General features: G+C 38.4%; 1 protein-coding gene across 9 annotated transcripts in view; it reads left to right on the forward strand.

Annotated features, from left to right (window-relative positions):
• LOC126236927 (zinc finger CCCH domain-containing protein 13-like) overlaps positions 1-17,234 on the forward strand; it is a 264,568-nt gene that overhangs the window by 107,869 nt on the left and 139,465 nt on the right. For all 9 annotated transcript variants that reach the window (XM_049946596.1, XM_049946597.1, XM_049946598.1 and 6 more), the window contains exon 7: positions 3,449-3,619. In XM_049946596.1, coding sequence (XP_049802553.1) covers positions 3,449-3,619 — 171 coding nt within the window. The remainder of the gene's footprint in view (positions 1-3,448; positions 3,620-17,234) is intronic.

Here is a 17,234-nt window from a genome sequence, read left to right on the forward strand (position 1 = left end):
TTTTTATATCTTGTGGCTACAGATAGACCCAACCTTATTGACAGAGTCAGTAAAGAGGCAGGGATTACTGACCACAATGTTATTATTGTAATAATGATGGTTAGTTGAATCATTAAGTTCATCAAGAAGGCTAGGACTTTTTTCTTTGCATAGCAAACCAGATAACCAGTAGCTAGGAACTTGCCTTACATTGAATGGACATCATTCAATATGAATGCAGTGGACAGAGATGAATTGTGTGCATGAATTTGAAATAATCAAATTTTCGCACTGGGAAGGATGTGTTATATAATTAGTTTAAGGGTGGGAAAGACCCACCATGATTTTATAACATCATTCAGAAAATAAGAAGAAAACAGATTGTTGCATTCTCAGTTCAAGAAAGTGTATAGAAATGCTGATGGACACATGTTTGTAGAAGTAATTGTTTATAAGGGGTGCTACACGTGACACATGTTACAAGTTTCACATTATACAATAGTGAAAGAACTTTCTGAGAATCGTAAAAAACTCAGGTCATACACAAAATTGCTAAACGAATCGAAAGCTTCTATTCTGTCACTCTAATGACAGCAAAAGAACAGAAAAAGCCTTAAAGCTCACAGTTAAAAAATTCTTCACACTGCAGTGTTGTAAAGAATTGCCTTTGTTTACCCTCCACATGACATCATCAAATAGATGACATAGAAATGAGTATTTCTGGCACTGAAAAGCCAGTGAACTAGTTGAAAACAAAGTGCCAGCTTCTGATGGAATTTCCAGTTCGGTGTTATGGAGAGTAATATTGTCCCCTTACTTAGTTTGCATATGTCGTTAAACTCTCACACATCCAACAGTCCTAAGTGACAGGGGATGCACAATTTCCTCCAGTTATATAGTAAGGGAAAAAGAACAGGTGCACCCAGTTGTAGGCCAATTTCCTTAATGGCAGTGTGCTGCAGGATCCCTGAACATATTCTTGGCTTGAATATAGTGAATTTCCTAGAGAAAAAGAAGCTTGAACTCTGGATGACAGGTAACAGACTGCTTTCACATGTTTAGATATCCTGTTTGATGCAATGCTATAGTTAACATCAGGATTGTACAAGACAAATGTGATAGAACTGTTGCTGTCTGTGTACATAAATTATCTGTTGGACAGAATGGTCAGTAATCTGAGACTGTTTGCTGTGTACAGTAAAAGTGTTATCATTAAGTGATTTGAACAGAATTTTTATTTGTTGCAATGTATGGGAGTCTATGGTTTTTAGTATGGGTGGGTGGAAGAAACATAGCAATAATGTTCAAATACGGTATTAATGGTAGTCTGCTTGATTCACCCATTTTGAAATTTATGGATCTTTGTACATTGATAGGATAATTGATAAATGCCTGTGTAGTGCAGAAATATAAATCTTCCACAGTACCAAGAAGAAATGATAGAAGATCCCTGTAGTCAAGTCCATTCTCTTTCCATATCCTTTTCTTGTCTCACTCTTTAACTGGCTGGGTAGTACACAGCTGAAGCATCAGTATAAACTGCATCTGCATCATCCTGAAGTTCTAAGAGTTGATCAGTATACTGGAAAACCCAAAAATGTGCATCAGCTTGTTAATGTATTTCATGAAACGTCATCATAAATGTGGTAAGTCTTGCGGCACTAACCACAAAGTGATGTTCACTAGTGCTTGAGAGTGCAGGAGAATAATTTGGCTGGTCTGACCTAGTGATTGGTTGCCTCTGGGAGTCCTACATTATAAATTGCCTGTTTTAAGATTGAACGTATAACGGAATATGCCTTTAAATGGATCATTGGTTTTCTGTATAGTCCCTGTTAATAAAGCAAAATTCATCCAACAGTTTTAATCATGTCACAAATGAAAGGGATACATTGCATTAATTTTAAAGATATATGCATAAATGTTATGATCAAATTGAAGATTATTTTATTGGAAGTATTTTAATTTGCACTGTGTGACAAAAGTAATTAAAGCACAAAGAATATGTTGCCAGGTGTCAATATGTAAGGGACAGTTAAATGAAAATGAGGCAGATGGAAAAAAGAAAGTAAACAGTTTATTATTTAGAAAGTAATCACCATAACTGTTAATACATTTATCTGACTGTGATACAAGACAGTCAAGGCCTTCATGGAAAAATGTTTGTGGTTGCCTACAGAAACATGATTGTACTCATGCATGCACTTCTTCATCCAAAGCATATCAAGTCACGAATATTTCTCTACAGGGCTGCAAAAATATGGAAATCGCATGGGAAGAGATCAGGACTGTATGGAGGATGTATAAGGGCTTCCCAGCAAAACTTCTGCAGTGTACTTGAAACAACCTTTGCAACATGTAAACCACACAAGGGAGGACCTCTGTGTTGTGTACTAAGCACATCGTAACTCTGTCACATCTGTGCCTGCAGTTTGAGAACAAACAATGGACTCCCTGCAAAATTTATGTCATGCCCCACCTTTGGTCGGAGCAGTAGCTAGACTAAAGAATTAGTGTCACATGCTTAGGCTGCCATTGACAGTACAACACAAATGTCTGTGGTGCCATGACAGTGAAACATGGACTGATATTGAATGGAGTCACCTTGTGTTCAGTGATATATTGCACTTTTGCACTATCCTGGATGACCGTAGTCTGTGAGTATGGTGATGACCAGACAAGAGATCCCTTTCTTCTTTGGAGAGGCACAGTGATGTTACTCCAGGTGTTATTGTATGGGATGCTATCACAGCTCGTAATGATTGAGGGAACTTTGAGGACACAAAAATATGTCACAAATGCCCTGAGTCCTCTTGTGTTAACACAATAAGACAGTATTTTTCATTAGAATGGTGTTCATACACACAGGGAATGTATCTCTGTGAACTTTCTGCATGATATTAGGGTACTCCTGTTTCCATTAATATCCACAGATCCATCCCTGATAGAACATATGGGGACCAGCTCATATGTCATCTCTGTCCCAGTGCCAGTGTCCAGGATTTGAAGGAATAAGACACATAAGAAATTGATGGAACATTCTTGACAGGAGAAAACTTTATGCCAGGCTGCCAGACATGTGTCTTTCCTGTACAGTGGTCCTCCAGTTTTTAGACACAACTCACAAAGTGAAATGTTAATCCCTGCATCACAGCCTCAATGTTACTAGTAAAACGAGATACCTGATTTTTAGAGGAATATTTGCTGCAGTGAATATTCATTATAGCTTAAAACTATTTGCTATCCTGGGATTCACACCTAGACACCCATCATTTGCAGATGAAAGTTTTGAAATCTTGATCAGGAAGTAATGGCAGGTTTAAACTTATTGCTGTCTTTTACACAGTTTTGTGTTAAATGTGTAACACCCCGAAGTCTTTGCCAATAATGATGCATTTTATTTCAGTGGATTTCCTGCATACACACATTTTAAATTTTAAATGATGAACATCTTTTGTTTTTGTTGCAGAACTTCTCCAGGTAAACCTCGGAGTCTCAGTAATAGTGGCAGAGCACGGGATAGCAGTTTAGATAATAAGCGACTTTCAGGGAAAAGCTCACCAAATATTGTTAGGGATGTAGAAAGAACAGATACAAGCAGGGAAGGACGTGACAGCTGGGGCAAGCCATCTGATTCAAGGTAGTGTATACTTGTCATAATCACTTTATTACAGCCAACATTGTAAACATTTCAGTCAGAAGACAGGGTTCACTTGCGGTATTGAGGTATTTTGTGTAACAATTTAGTGCAGTATAAGTTATAAGGTAAAACTCCATTCTCCACTTGGTGGAAGTTTGACCTGTTGACCGTCAGTATTACCTTGAGGTCAATTCCTTCAGTGATGATAAGGGGGTGATTTTGCCGATTTCATGTCCCGCAGTGGTTCATGGTTGATAATATATTAAACTACACTCGAGCTATTGATTTAGAGTCATGTACATAATGGTGTATAGCTTTTCCTTTCAGCCTGATGATTGTGGCATCATGTTATAGCATGGACTCCAAAATACATTGAAAGTGTTTAGGGGTCTTTCTGATTCCTGACTGCCCAACCCTCCCCCACAACTAGTAGAAATGAGTTGGACCTGTGTCAAGCCATGCGCTCCATCTTTGAGTTTCTATTTTATGCACTTAATTGGAATGAGGTCATGTAATCTGCAGAACGTACAAGTACTCTTGTAACCACAGAATGTTCTTCAGAACTTCAGATAAAATTTGTGTTTGATGGGTTGGGGCAGTGTCTACAGGCAACTATATTAGAATAAGTGGATGTGGGGATACTTAGGTGCTTACATTTTCTCCAGTGAGAGTTGTTGACACATGTGTAAGAGACTCCATTTCATCCATTGTAAACATTTCCGCCTCAAGTATACCTTCACACCAACCTGAATGGTACCCTGTTGGCAAGTCAACATGACTTCATGTTGTTGTTATCATACTTGTACCCTGCCACCTCTATATACCAAACGTTTTCCATACTTTGGTATCCTATCATAGTGTTCCTGCCCTTGTCCTAATCTCTGTTCACTGTGATGTGCAGTGAGTACATGATGTGTGAGGTAGCAGCTTTTGTATCCTGTAACAATGTAGTTCTGGATGGGGTGGCTGCTCACGAATTGATAAGTGATTTGCTGCACTGTAACCAACCCTGCCATCATGTTGTGCACGACAGTTGACAGTTCCTTGCACCAAGTCTTAGCTTATTTTAGTTTCACTACCTGTGATTTTAATAAAGCCAAATGATACTCTTAAGAAGTAATAGGAGACCCTTTACTAGTCCATTATTAGACATGTGTATCAGCTTCTTCATTGTCTCTAATTTCTGTGTGATCAGGGATCCAGAGCAGGTTTACCCTGTTCCTTTCCCCTAGTCTCCCAAGAGCTTCATGACATTCTGCAATGATCTTTGATCTCTTTGCAGAGGCTGATCGAATTTCAGAGCTGTGTGGCTGAATAAATATAGATGCTACCTTTTAGCACCTGTGCAAATTCTCCTCCGTGCTTACACTCTGATAGCGGATATATCCACTTGCAATATTGTGACCAGCTTCCCTAGAGATACTGCGCTCTCTGCTCTAGGCTGTGCCCTGTATACTCTGGTTCCAGTGCCTTCATCTGTTTTTGACCCATTAGTAAACGAGACTGTGTCTTCTGAACAGGGCCGTGGTTCATTCTTCCATGCCCCCTTCTTCCAGCTGTTATGTTGACAGGTTTACTGAAGCAGCCAGGATTTCCCCCGAACGTTCCTATATTTACTATGCTCACTCTACAAGTGTAAGATTCTGGATATCTTGAAGGAATCCAGTTACTTCCAGTTTTTAACCAGTATGCCCCTGCCGATGCCTCCATTGCGACCCAGATGTGTAATGGATGCATGTCCAGCATGGTCTCCATCCCAGCTGTGGGTGTGCTGCTAATTCCACATGTTATGACAAAGCAGGCTTGCCAAGCTCCTTAGCAGCCATCTTTTGTTCCATTCCATCATACTGTAGCCCCATAAATTATCATAGGTCTTATTGCAGTGGTGTGTATCCAGCATATAATCATGGGGTTTGGACTCCATTTTTTACCACAGGACCTTCTAGTGCTCATAAGAGTATCTTTTGCCTTGGAACATATATTCTTTGTACGAGAGGTCAATGATAATTTCACATCTAGGATTATCCCTAAATACTTCACTACATCCAGTACTGGCAGAGTTTCATTGAGGAGCTTGAGATTCCAGCCAGTATGCAGATTTGCTTCTTGTAAATTGCATAATGACAGTTTTCTTGGAACTGACACTTTTCTACACCAGTTTTCCACAATGCCTAGTACAGATTGTGCTATTGTTATAACAGTACTAGCAGATTTGTGAAGTATTAGTCAATAACAGTATTATCAGATTTGTGAAGTATTATATGATTAAATTGTCTGCATTTCCTTGACAAAAATAGCATCTATACTCTGTTCATCATAAGAATAAATCTGATGCAAACAGACACAAACCCAATGGTTGGTCTGAAGCTGTAGCACACGTACACTGTTGGTGGTACCCTCTTGGAAATAGGTCCTACTTAAGTATTAGATATATTATTACTAAGTTATGTTAAATGAAGCTTTATGATATTCAAATGTATTGATGGCTATCAAATGTTTTTCTTAATCATGCTTTAGCTGTGTAGTTTTTATTTCAAAAATCATGTACAGTCACAGTCTCTGCACTGTTGTGCTCTGATTGTCGTGCTGTTAATGCACAGTATGAAAATGGCTGAGGCTGCTTCCTGTTCCGTAGTGAAACACATGCGGGGAACACGGTTAAAAAGTACTGAGAAATAGATTGTTCTTTATGTTTTTCATAAATTTACAGAGATTGTCAGAAATGAGGGATTGTATTAGATATTGACACACACATTCACACTGGTCATATATCTGAGTCGGTAGCATACTTGATTGATAATTAATTGCAGTTCATGTTTTGCTGGTTCAAATCTCGCATGGATCATCATTTTTTTCTCATTGAATTTGAAATATCTACATCTTGTAATTGTAAAATTCATCATTTTTTTTTATGAACTATGTACGTCTTCTTGTTTCTAATTACATATTGCACATGAAATTCCTGTTGTTTCAAATGTAAATTCTTTATTATCAATATTTTATGAAAGACTGGTAATACAAGTTGCTTAAATTAAGAAAACATAACAATTTAATTTTTAAGGAAAAAAAATAAAAACCAAATACTCTTTATTTGCACTACGTCTATCGTATTATACCACAGATGTAGATAAGTGTCGTAGAAACATGAAAAACAATCATTTTCACGGCATTGAGCACACCATACAAATGCTGCATTTTTACATTTGCCAGTGTACCATTACAATATGAACCCGACAGAACTGATCTGGAGCCAAGTTACAGGATTTGGCCCGAGAAGTAACAAGACTGTTAAGCTGCCAGACATACTGGAACTATTGCATGCAGTTTTTTCACATGTCACTGCCGAATGCTGGTGGGATACAGAATGGTTCATCATGAAAGAAGAGGAGAAAATGCAGTGCGTGGTTGGCTTCATGGATTCTGTTATTGATAGGCTCGTTATCAATGTAGCAGATGATACTTCCAGAAGTGATGTGTATTTCTCGGATTTGGAGAAGGAAGGAGCGAAGAGATTACCCGATGACTGACTGTAATTAAGACCTTCAGTGGCTTCAGTATTCAATAGTATGGTGAATCTCTGCAGTATGCTTTTGCATCACCCACAGCTTGCTCAGAAAAATTACCCTGTGTTTAAGTTAGACATTTTCATCGCTCTTGTTTGTAATCAGAATACTGTGTCAGGTGAGAACGAGAGCATTTTATCCTTTCTGTTTAGTCACCTAAAAAGATGCATGGTAGTGCTGGAGTTTTGCCAAATATTATTTCATTCTCTTTAAAAATTAAATGACATTTGAAGCTGTATTGTTTCTTTGCTTATCTCTTTTTACATCTGAACTGCAACTGGTCACATCATTGTAGGTTAGTTGGACTGCTGGCTGACCAGTGCTGCCAAATTTTAATGTGCCGGTAAAGCTGTTGTTCCATATTATTACTCAGTGTATGTGCGTGTAATTCAGCGTAGAACGTATCCTTATGATTATACTTGACTGTACTGGTCACAGCTTGGCTTCTGCTCCATGTGAAATGTAATCCAATGAGATTCAAGCAAACACGGAAGAATGCATGGCATAATGTTTAAATCAGATTTATTCCTGTGATGAACAGAGTATAGTATTTAACTCTTCAATGAGTTAATTCATCACTAGGTTCCACAGTGGTTGGGACATGACCTCCCCCCTTGCGGACACATTCTGACAACGTTGATCATCATGTTCTCATCAATCATTTGTGGCTTCAACAATTCTTCTACTTAGCATGGTCTTAATTCACCTGTATATGATTGTCTTAGTGCCATGCTCTTCTGCTGCTGTAACCATGGATTCAAAGGTCATTATGCTAAAAGCCAACCTCAGTGTCCCGGAAGGTGCAGAGAGCTATTTTCTGAAAGTGTAGTACTTTTTCCACTTTCCCAACAAGTTTGTGAAATGTTGTTTCATATGACTTACCTGGTTGATATCCATATTGGTTTACGTGTAGAGGAACCTTGGTTAACCTCTTCTCCACAAGGTGCACATTAACCAGTTTTTCTAATGTATTTAGAAGGAAGGAGGAGACTGATTGGTCTCATATCCTTGGTGTGTTATCATCAGTTCTTCCTGCGTTTGGCATGAAAACAACCCTCACTATCCTCCAAGCATTAGAAATGATCCTTCCTGCTAGGTTGACCTTGCACAGGAATGTAATTAAATCCTTTCTGATTGTTGCTGTAGAGCTTGAAAGATACCATCTGGGCCTGGTGAGATGAACTGTTGAAATGGTCTGATTGTCCACTGGATTTTTTTGAAGTCAACAAATTCTCTGACAGATCCTCAAGTTCTCTCTTTGATAACATGTAAACCAGTGTCTGTGTGGTGCAGTAGTTAGCACACTGGATTCGCATTCGGGAGGACGGTCATTCAAATCTGAGTCCAGCTATCGTGATCTAGGTTTTCCACAATTTCCTGAAATTGCTTCAGGCAAATACCAGAAAGGTTCCTTTGAAAGGGCATGGCCAATTTCCTCCCCCTCCTTCCCTTATCCAAGCTTGTACTCAATCTCTAATGACCTCATTGTTGACAGGATGTTAAATACTACTCTCCTCCTCCTCCTCCTCCTCTTCCTCTCAGGGACTGATCCGTGGCCTATGTTGTATGCCAGAGAGCATCACTGACTGATTCTTGAGGATCACATCCATTATCTCACTCGCTGGCCTTGTAAACCCACCGTCCTCCTCTCTGGAGAACCTCCTGGATTAGTTGGTATTATAGGGAATATTTTATAAAGTGTAGCACAAGTATCTGCACCTTACACTTCCTCACAGAATACCTTCCAGGAAGATAGCTTCATTTGCTTGATCACAACATTATACTTGACCAGGTCCTTTGATATTCTGCCCATTGTCTCTTCTTCCTTGCAAAGTTGAACAGTATTCATACCTGCTTCCTTTGCCCTTTCATATCGTTGATCCACCAAGGTACATTTGTGTTTGTGCACTGCTAGGTGATTGGGCAGTTTTATGAATATGAGGTCTTAATGTCAGATGTCACTGCGTCTGCTATTTTCTCAAAATCTACTGGATTTCTTATCGAAGTTCTTATGTCAAATAAGTGTGAATTTAGGTTTCTTCTACATGAGTCTCTGTCTGTTTTGCCAGGATTCCTATAGGTCATGGTCTGTTTAACATCATTCCAACCTTAAACTTAATGTACATGCCTCAGTGTCTGTTTCACCATACGTGCCACTTGGATTCTTCCACCAAACACCAGATTCTCATAACTCTGAGGTGGGAGCAGGTGTTACAACATGTCCTTGGTTCTGGCCGTATACCTGGCCTTAATTTATGTTAATTTCTACGATCTTAGTGTTTCTTCTCAGTAATTATTCATTTCTTCACTCCCTTGGAGTTTTCTACTTCTTTCATTTTCTGACCTGTCTATTTTTTCCTGCCCTCCACCGCTATCGCATACAATGCTCTTAGCTTTCTGCTCTTATTAACTCTTGTATAGTGTTTTTGTAGTAATCTCTGTCTTGCTTTTACCCAGTCTTCCACCTCTAGGGTCTCTGCTTTTCAAATCTCATCCAGTACAGTCCTCAACAATTAGTCTTTCCTCATCCCATCCAGTAAGTCTCCCTTGACCTGGGGATCTGCGTAACTTTTCTGAACTCTTCCGATTTCCTAAGTCTCACCAGTCCTTTTCCTTCATCCCTCTTCCTTTCTCTTTAACCTTTTTGCCAGAAGAAAGAGCCACTGGCACCAAAAGCTTACACATTTACTTATCCTCCATATACTTTTTCCTCTGCTGTCACATGGTGATATTTTTTTATCTATCCAATTACATTATATACTGATGAGTCCACATTATGTTCATTGCCCTCCGCAAGATTTAATGATGCCTGGTGGCACTGTGGTGATGTGACGCTGTAAGGTGAATGGGGAATCATTCTAGTGATGATGTGGGCTGCAAATTGGGAAATCACCTGACATGAGAGACTTTGTCAAAGGACAGATTATTAAGGCGTGGCACCTGGAAATGAGCATTTCAGAAATGGCAAATTTCCTTGGCTGTTCACCTGCTACTGATGAGAGCATCTGTGGAAAGCAGTTGAAGAACAAGGAAGCCATGAGTAAGTGGCAAAGTCTTGGAAGTCCACACCTCAGCACAGAGTGTGGAGTTCAGAGGCTTTCCCTCCATATAAAGCAGGGTAGGTGATGATCTGCAGTGGATTTGGCAACAGAGTAAAATTCTGATGCAGGCTCAAGTGTTTCAGAGCTTACCGTTTGGCGTGCATTGTTGAACATGGGACTCTGCAGCTGTAACTACATTGTGTTCCCATGTTGACCCAACAGCATAATTGATTATGACTGCAGTAGGAAATGGGATCATTTAGTCTGAACCATGTCACCTGGTCGGATGAATCACATTTCTTGTTACAGTAGCTCGATGGTCGTGTTCAGATAGGCCATCATCAGTGCTAGTGGCTGCTGAAAACATACATTGCACCAGGGACACAGGCCAGTTGGAGACATTATTATGCTATGAGGGACATCCACATGGGCTTCTGTGGAGGCACATCCACATGGGCTTCTGTGGGGCCTGAACAGTAACTGAAAACACTATGACAGCTGTGGAGTATGTGAACATCATTGCTGTCACTCGTTATTTGTTCATGCTTGATGTCTTCTCCCAAGTGGATGGCATCTTTCAGCAGGTTGACATTACAGGGCTGAATCATATTTCAGTAGTTTAAGGAAGATGACAGTGAACCCTTGTTTATATCTTGACCACAAAATTTCCTTGGTCTGAACCCAATGTAACACATAGGGATGCTATCGAGTGTTAGCTCCATGGCCATAAACCACCACCAGCTTGTAATTACAGGAATTGCATGACCTGTGTGTAGACATCTAATACCACATACCTCTGGAAACCTACCAACGTCTTTTCAAGTCCATGCCATGCAGAGAACCACTGCTATATTTCATTCCAGAGGTGGACCAACACACTACTAAGCAGGTGGTCATAATGTTTTGGCTCTTTGGTGTATTGATATACATGTGGTCAGATAAGGTGGACTCCATCACTATATGCCATTGTTTTACATAACTACCCATTAGAGTGAACCCAAAAGTTATGTCAGTTACTTCTTCCTTTCTTCTATTCATGAGGATAGGTTCTCTAGCCCTATTCAAGTTTTCCACATTATTTCCTAGTAGGAGTTCAAGTACATGGCGTTGGTGTTGCTGCTTCCCCATACCAGGTTGTGGCCATTGGCGTCACAACCAAGCAGCAGTAGTTCAGTCTGCTGCGAGCAGCTGTCTTCCAGTCTCCATACCTCCTGGAAGGAGCTGTGCTGTCCTCATAAGGAAGGAAGGTAAACTGAGGTCAATAAAATTTCCCTTGTCGTTCATTCCTCATGTTGTTTCATCCCGATGGTCGCTAAGTCCCTGGACAAGAAGCCCACCATCGACATGAATGAAATTCCATTCTTAACACAAATACATTTTATGAAGCTCTTAGATTTATAGCATAAATTGACTTGTCTCCAGTTTCTCAGATGCCTGAAACACCCCCTTTATATAGATAGGGTTTTTGGATCAAGGCCATGTCCACCTCCTGTCTTCTCAGCAAATGATTCAGGGCAGCAATTGCGCCTTTACTGTATTGCAGGTTTCTCTGCAACACTTGCAGCCTCCAACTTGTCAACATGGTTGCTTCTGATGTCTTTGATTATCCAGGTGGCGACCTGCAAGAACGTTAAGTACAATTTCAGATCCTGTTCTCACATTGCCACACTACCAACTTCCACCACTAAGAGTTTGACCATCTGATACAATCTTTGATTGATTACCCACCAATCCTATGTCAAGACCTTCTGGTTTTGCACCCTATTTTCTCAAATAAAGTCTGTGAGGGGGAATCCTTAAGAAGTTTTGGTACCAAAATTGGTACTTCTGTGGTCTTAAACAAATCAGTCACTGTCTTCACCAGCAGCTCTGCCTCTTCCTGCAGAGATATCTTGGTCACCATTTCCTTAAACCACTCTACTGTTTCCAACACCTCACAAACAAAGGTAAGAGCACCTTTATCCAGATGAACCCTCCTGCATTTGGGTTCTGGGCTTAGCAATTTATAGGAACAGGAGATAGCTTCCATTCAGCATTCGACAACATAAAGTGTGTTGTGCTCTATTGCAATGTTCATTGAAGCTTTAAACATTCTGTGCTGTGACATTAATGGGAAGTCGTAATGCTCTCTGCTTTAGGTATTGTTCAATATGGTTTGTGTTAATTATTTTGGAAAATAATCCTGGGTATCATCTCTCTCAGGAACTTGGGAGATCATATCACATGTTTGTTATTTTAGATAACAATACTTTGGCTGCTTCCAGGGTTAAATATCTGTATAAAATTACTTTTTACACTCAGCAGGGAACTCTCTTTCTCAAGCAGCTCCACTCACTTTTGTACCCAGTACAATATTTATGCCCTTTCCAGGACGGGTGCTAGGGAAAAATATAATAAGTGTACTCCATCTATAAGTATGAGGTTTGCCCTCACTCATCCCCCTCTCCCTGCTTACCCCCACCCCCACCGAGTACAAAAGTACTGCAGAACCTTAACACCCCTTATTTGAACAAGATGTTACTCCTCACTGACCATTTTCAGTCAAGTACATAGACTGTCCTAAGTTCCTTAAAACTGGATCCTAACCATAAATACTGTTAGAATAGAGCTTAATCGGATTAACCTAGACATAAATATAGTAATATAATTTCAATCCATTAAAAAACATGTCCCTACAAAATATCCAAGTATAAAAATCACAAAGTATTACTATTTGCAAAAAGTTAACTTGCTGAATAATCAAGCTAAATATTAGCAGTCAGTGGTCAAGACAGAGGAGCTACTTCCCTAGTTTGATTATTACTAGTCCTACAAAGCACCTTTTACTATCTCATCACAGTGTCAAACCTTGTAATAATTACCAAATAATAGTTTATTTTGTCTTATACTGGAGAAGCATAAAGTTATATTTCATATTTTGCCCTAGTTTTGTGTTACAAGAACGAACTGAAATGATTGTATGGCAGCTGCCAACTAATAACCCCACTTTCTTAACAACTATCTGTAAAAGACTTATAAAAGTTATGAAACTCCATGCCTATAACTCAAAACTAAACCAGTATAGTTTATATAAGTTTAATCATTATGATCTACAAGTGGCAGTGCTTTGTGAAATTTATTGCAGTTTGCATTTCTTCATTGTACCGCTTGACCTGTTTTACACATGTTCTCTTTGAGCACCCTTTCCTTGCTGTCCAAAGAGATTTATGTATCTTCAATTTCAACAATTCTATGTGTGAATATTTCTCCTTCATAAGATCTGTTCCCATTTATTCTTCACCCTTTATATTGGAACACACTGTACAGCTTGTCAGTATTTTGTTTCTTTTTGTACAGTAACTACTTTGCTTACTGTCAGTCCGTCTTGTGAATTCTGACCATTCTTTCTCCACTTTCCTTCCTCATGAGCTTTATTAAGGATACTCAATTGTTCCAAGTAACTTAAAATTGAACTGACTCTGGATGCCTTCCCAATCATTTTTCTTCTTACATAAATGGGAATCCTACTGATTAATACTGTCAACAGATGGCTCTCATGTGAGAACTTTACCCTTGTTACGTGCCATTCATAATATTTTCTGGGCCCAGTAATTCTAGAGTTACTTTCTGCTGTTCTCTGTCAGACCAATATTTCTCTTTAAACTGCCTCTCAAAATCTTTCCAATTCTGGACTTCTATCACATTAAGGACGCACCATTCTCCGGCTTTGCCCCTCAGGTGTTGTGTTACAAGATAGATTTTCTTTTTATCATTCCACGTTGGTGAAATATTATCTTTAGATGTTCGTAAAAGTATTATGGTATGTACTTTCCCTTCAGGCTTGAAACAGGGATTCTTACTAGATAGATGACTTCCACTTTCTAAGTGAAACTCCTCCCACCACTCATCTGCACTCCCTATCATTCTGGGTGAAAGCACAGTACTCTGTTTTAATTCCCCCTTGTTTTCAGATTCCTCAAATTTCTTGTTCAAATTAATAGTGTGGGTCCTCCAGTCTCTATTCCGAATATCTTTATCAATAGTCCTTTCAGTACATTTAATCTGGGTGTGGTTAATAATCTCTACCCTCAGTGTGTTCTGCTCTGTGTACAAAATCTACTGTTGCTGACTGTACTACTCCCATTTTCCTAACTGGATTTTGTTGGAATGTTTCCTTTAATTCAGTAATCCAGTGACTGTTACAGTTAACTTGTTTGTTTAAAGTTTTGAATTCCTGCCTAGTTTCCCTTAACTCAGTTGCTACATCCAAGAAACTGCCTTCCTGTAATTTTCTTGGGCATTTACACCAGGTGACACTTCCTGCACTTCTCCCCTGAGCTCCGTTTGCAGTACTTCTAAATTATCGTAAAACTCCTCTTTCAAACGTGTTATTTCGAACCAGATCTTATATAACATTAGTTTTTATTTCTTGAATTGATCATTAATTATATTAATATCTGATTTTAATAGTGTTTTTTTTTCTACTTTCTAGTCTGCAAAATGATCTTCTAGTTGTTTATCAAGTTTTGTCACTTTACTGTTTAATTCAGCAAAAAGGTCTACATTATATTGGGTAGAAGCTTCAGAGACAGCCGACAGGCTCTCTAAATTTTTAGTCTGACTGTTTAGTTCTTTACTAATAGTAATATATGTAAGAGACAGCTTTCCTATCAACCACGAAGAACTGCTAATAAAAATTTGTTGCGTGCTCGGTGGGCGCAACAGCAGCCAGTTTATATTACATTCGATGAACCCCAGTCAGCTGTGGTGTTTGTTCACATTGTGAATAATAATAATAATAATAATAATAATAATAATAATAAAAGGAGACTTCCAGAATCAAATTTTTTTGAAAGAAAATTAAATATTTTAAACATTAATCTTTAAAAAAAATAGTGAAATTAGACATTACCCGTGACCACGCTAGCGACAGGCCAAACAAATGTCATTACAAAGTGATCCCGAAAAGAAATAGAGACTTGGATTAGATTTCTGTAACAACACACATTGTTGTTGAATACTGCCATATACATCATATAAAATACAATGGTATTGCATTACATTGATCCTATGATCTGTGCAAACCTAAATGGGCATATCTTCTGACAGCTCAATTAAATTTTTATAGATAAATGGTTAATACTGCCGTGCATTCAACATATATGAAGAGACCAGATGACCCTTCATTGACTGCATCCCACAAGTTGATACATTCTCAAATTATATGAGGTTTAATGTAAGCACTTGTTTTAGATATTGTTCATGGTCTCATTAGTAAACAGTGCTCCATTAAACAATATAACATCATTTGTTGAAAGCCTTGTTAGCTTCCTATTTGAAATTAAATCATTCACCAAAGTGCATTTAGGGTCAACAGTCTACAGTGACTTTTTAAAGGAACTAACCACCATTTGATTGTTTATTTAAGGACAACCCAGGTTTCGTCCTATTATGCTATTTCCAAGATTTGGTGTTTCCTAAAAGCTTCATTCAGGTGTGATGTAAATGATGTTGTGTGTCACTGGGAAGAGAAAATTATTAATTCTGCATCACCTTTAATAGATGTTTTCCAGCTGATAGGACAGTCAAAGGTGATGAATGAATGCTTCTATCAGCAGGAAAACATCTCTTAAAGGTGATGTGGAATTATTATTAATTTTTTCATCCCAGCGATAGAAACCATATTTATATTGTCCATGAGTGATGTTTTTAGGAAACAGCAAATACTTGAAAATGGCATAAAAGACCAAAACCTAGATTGTACTTAAATAACCAATAAAACAGTCAAATGGTAGTATGTTCCTTTAAAAAAAAATTGTATAACTGTTGCTCAACAACATCAAAAACAGTCAGTCTACAGTGAGTTGGTGGTTGTTGTTGTATGAATGAAGAAAATATGGGAAGTGCAGCACTGCAACAAACCTGTCTTGTATGACATGTAATAACTATGTTGTGTCACCATTCTTGTGTCTCAGCTTATGGTGCAAGTTTGTCTATATCACTGAGTCCGTGATCAACTGTAGTTCAAAGTTAGTACAAAAAAGAACTTTAAGGGGAACTTCCAACTAAAGAAGAGGAATGTTCTATCTGTTCCTAGCACATGAGGCAGATCGTACCATGCAAAATAAGTTTATATTGTCACTGCAAATGTGCTCATGGAAATTCTTTTCCAGTAAATGCAACTTTTATCATCACTTGTTTGGATTTGCTCCTCTTCATCAGCAACTTAATAACTATCCACATCACAGAGTATGTCGTCATTAATTTTCAACACAAGTTTGTCAATGTTTGTTAAATAATAACAAATTTCTATAGTTATAACAATTTTTGTTCCCTTATGTATTGCTCCCAATTTCCCTTATGAAAATTATGCTTCAATATGTGACTTCTTAGCTTCAAGTTCACAAGCTTTTGATTGAAAGTAACAGCAAAAAATTATCTCAAGTGTTTCAGTTTTTTTGCTGTCATTTGGAACTGCTACAAAAATCTACTTATGTAAAGATTTAATGGCTTTAACCAGTAAAACAGTTGTTTTTTATTTACTTTTCTGTTTCATCTAACATTGCAATATCCAGATACGTATTTTCGTTGTTCATTCAGTTGATCACAGCAGAGCCTCCAAAATTTGTAGGATGAAGTAGTTCTAACTTCAGAACTGTCTATTGCTTTCACACTTACAAATTCCAATAATGAACAACACAAAGTAACAGTACAAAGCAACGTGTGTCTTCTCTATGAACATAGTTTCTCCATGAACACACAAAAGCTACTCTGTAATATTCATCGTCTCTGGTGCATCACTTGTCTCACCAGTAGGAAAACCTTTAAGTCCCACTAATATGAATTAGGTAATACCTATGGCTCTGGGTGATCTGCTTAGGCCAGGTGAGTTGTACAGGAGCAAGATAACTCTGGAACCAGAGAATATGATTTTATAATAAAATGATTTGTTTGAAAAACATATGATTAAATTAAGGCAACAATGTTCAGAGTGCATGATATTACCAAAAAGAAGTAATCAGGCAGAGAGGA

This window comes from Schistocerca nitens, chromosome 2 (genome assembly GCF_023898315.1).
Source record: "Schistocerca nitens isolate TAMUIC-IGC-003100 chromosome 2, iqSchNite1.1, whole genome shotgun sequence".
In the NCBI taxonomy this organism is placed as follows: domain Eukaryota; kingdom Metazoa; phylum Arthropoda; class Insecta; order Orthoptera; family Acrididae; genus Schistocerca; species Schistocerca nitens.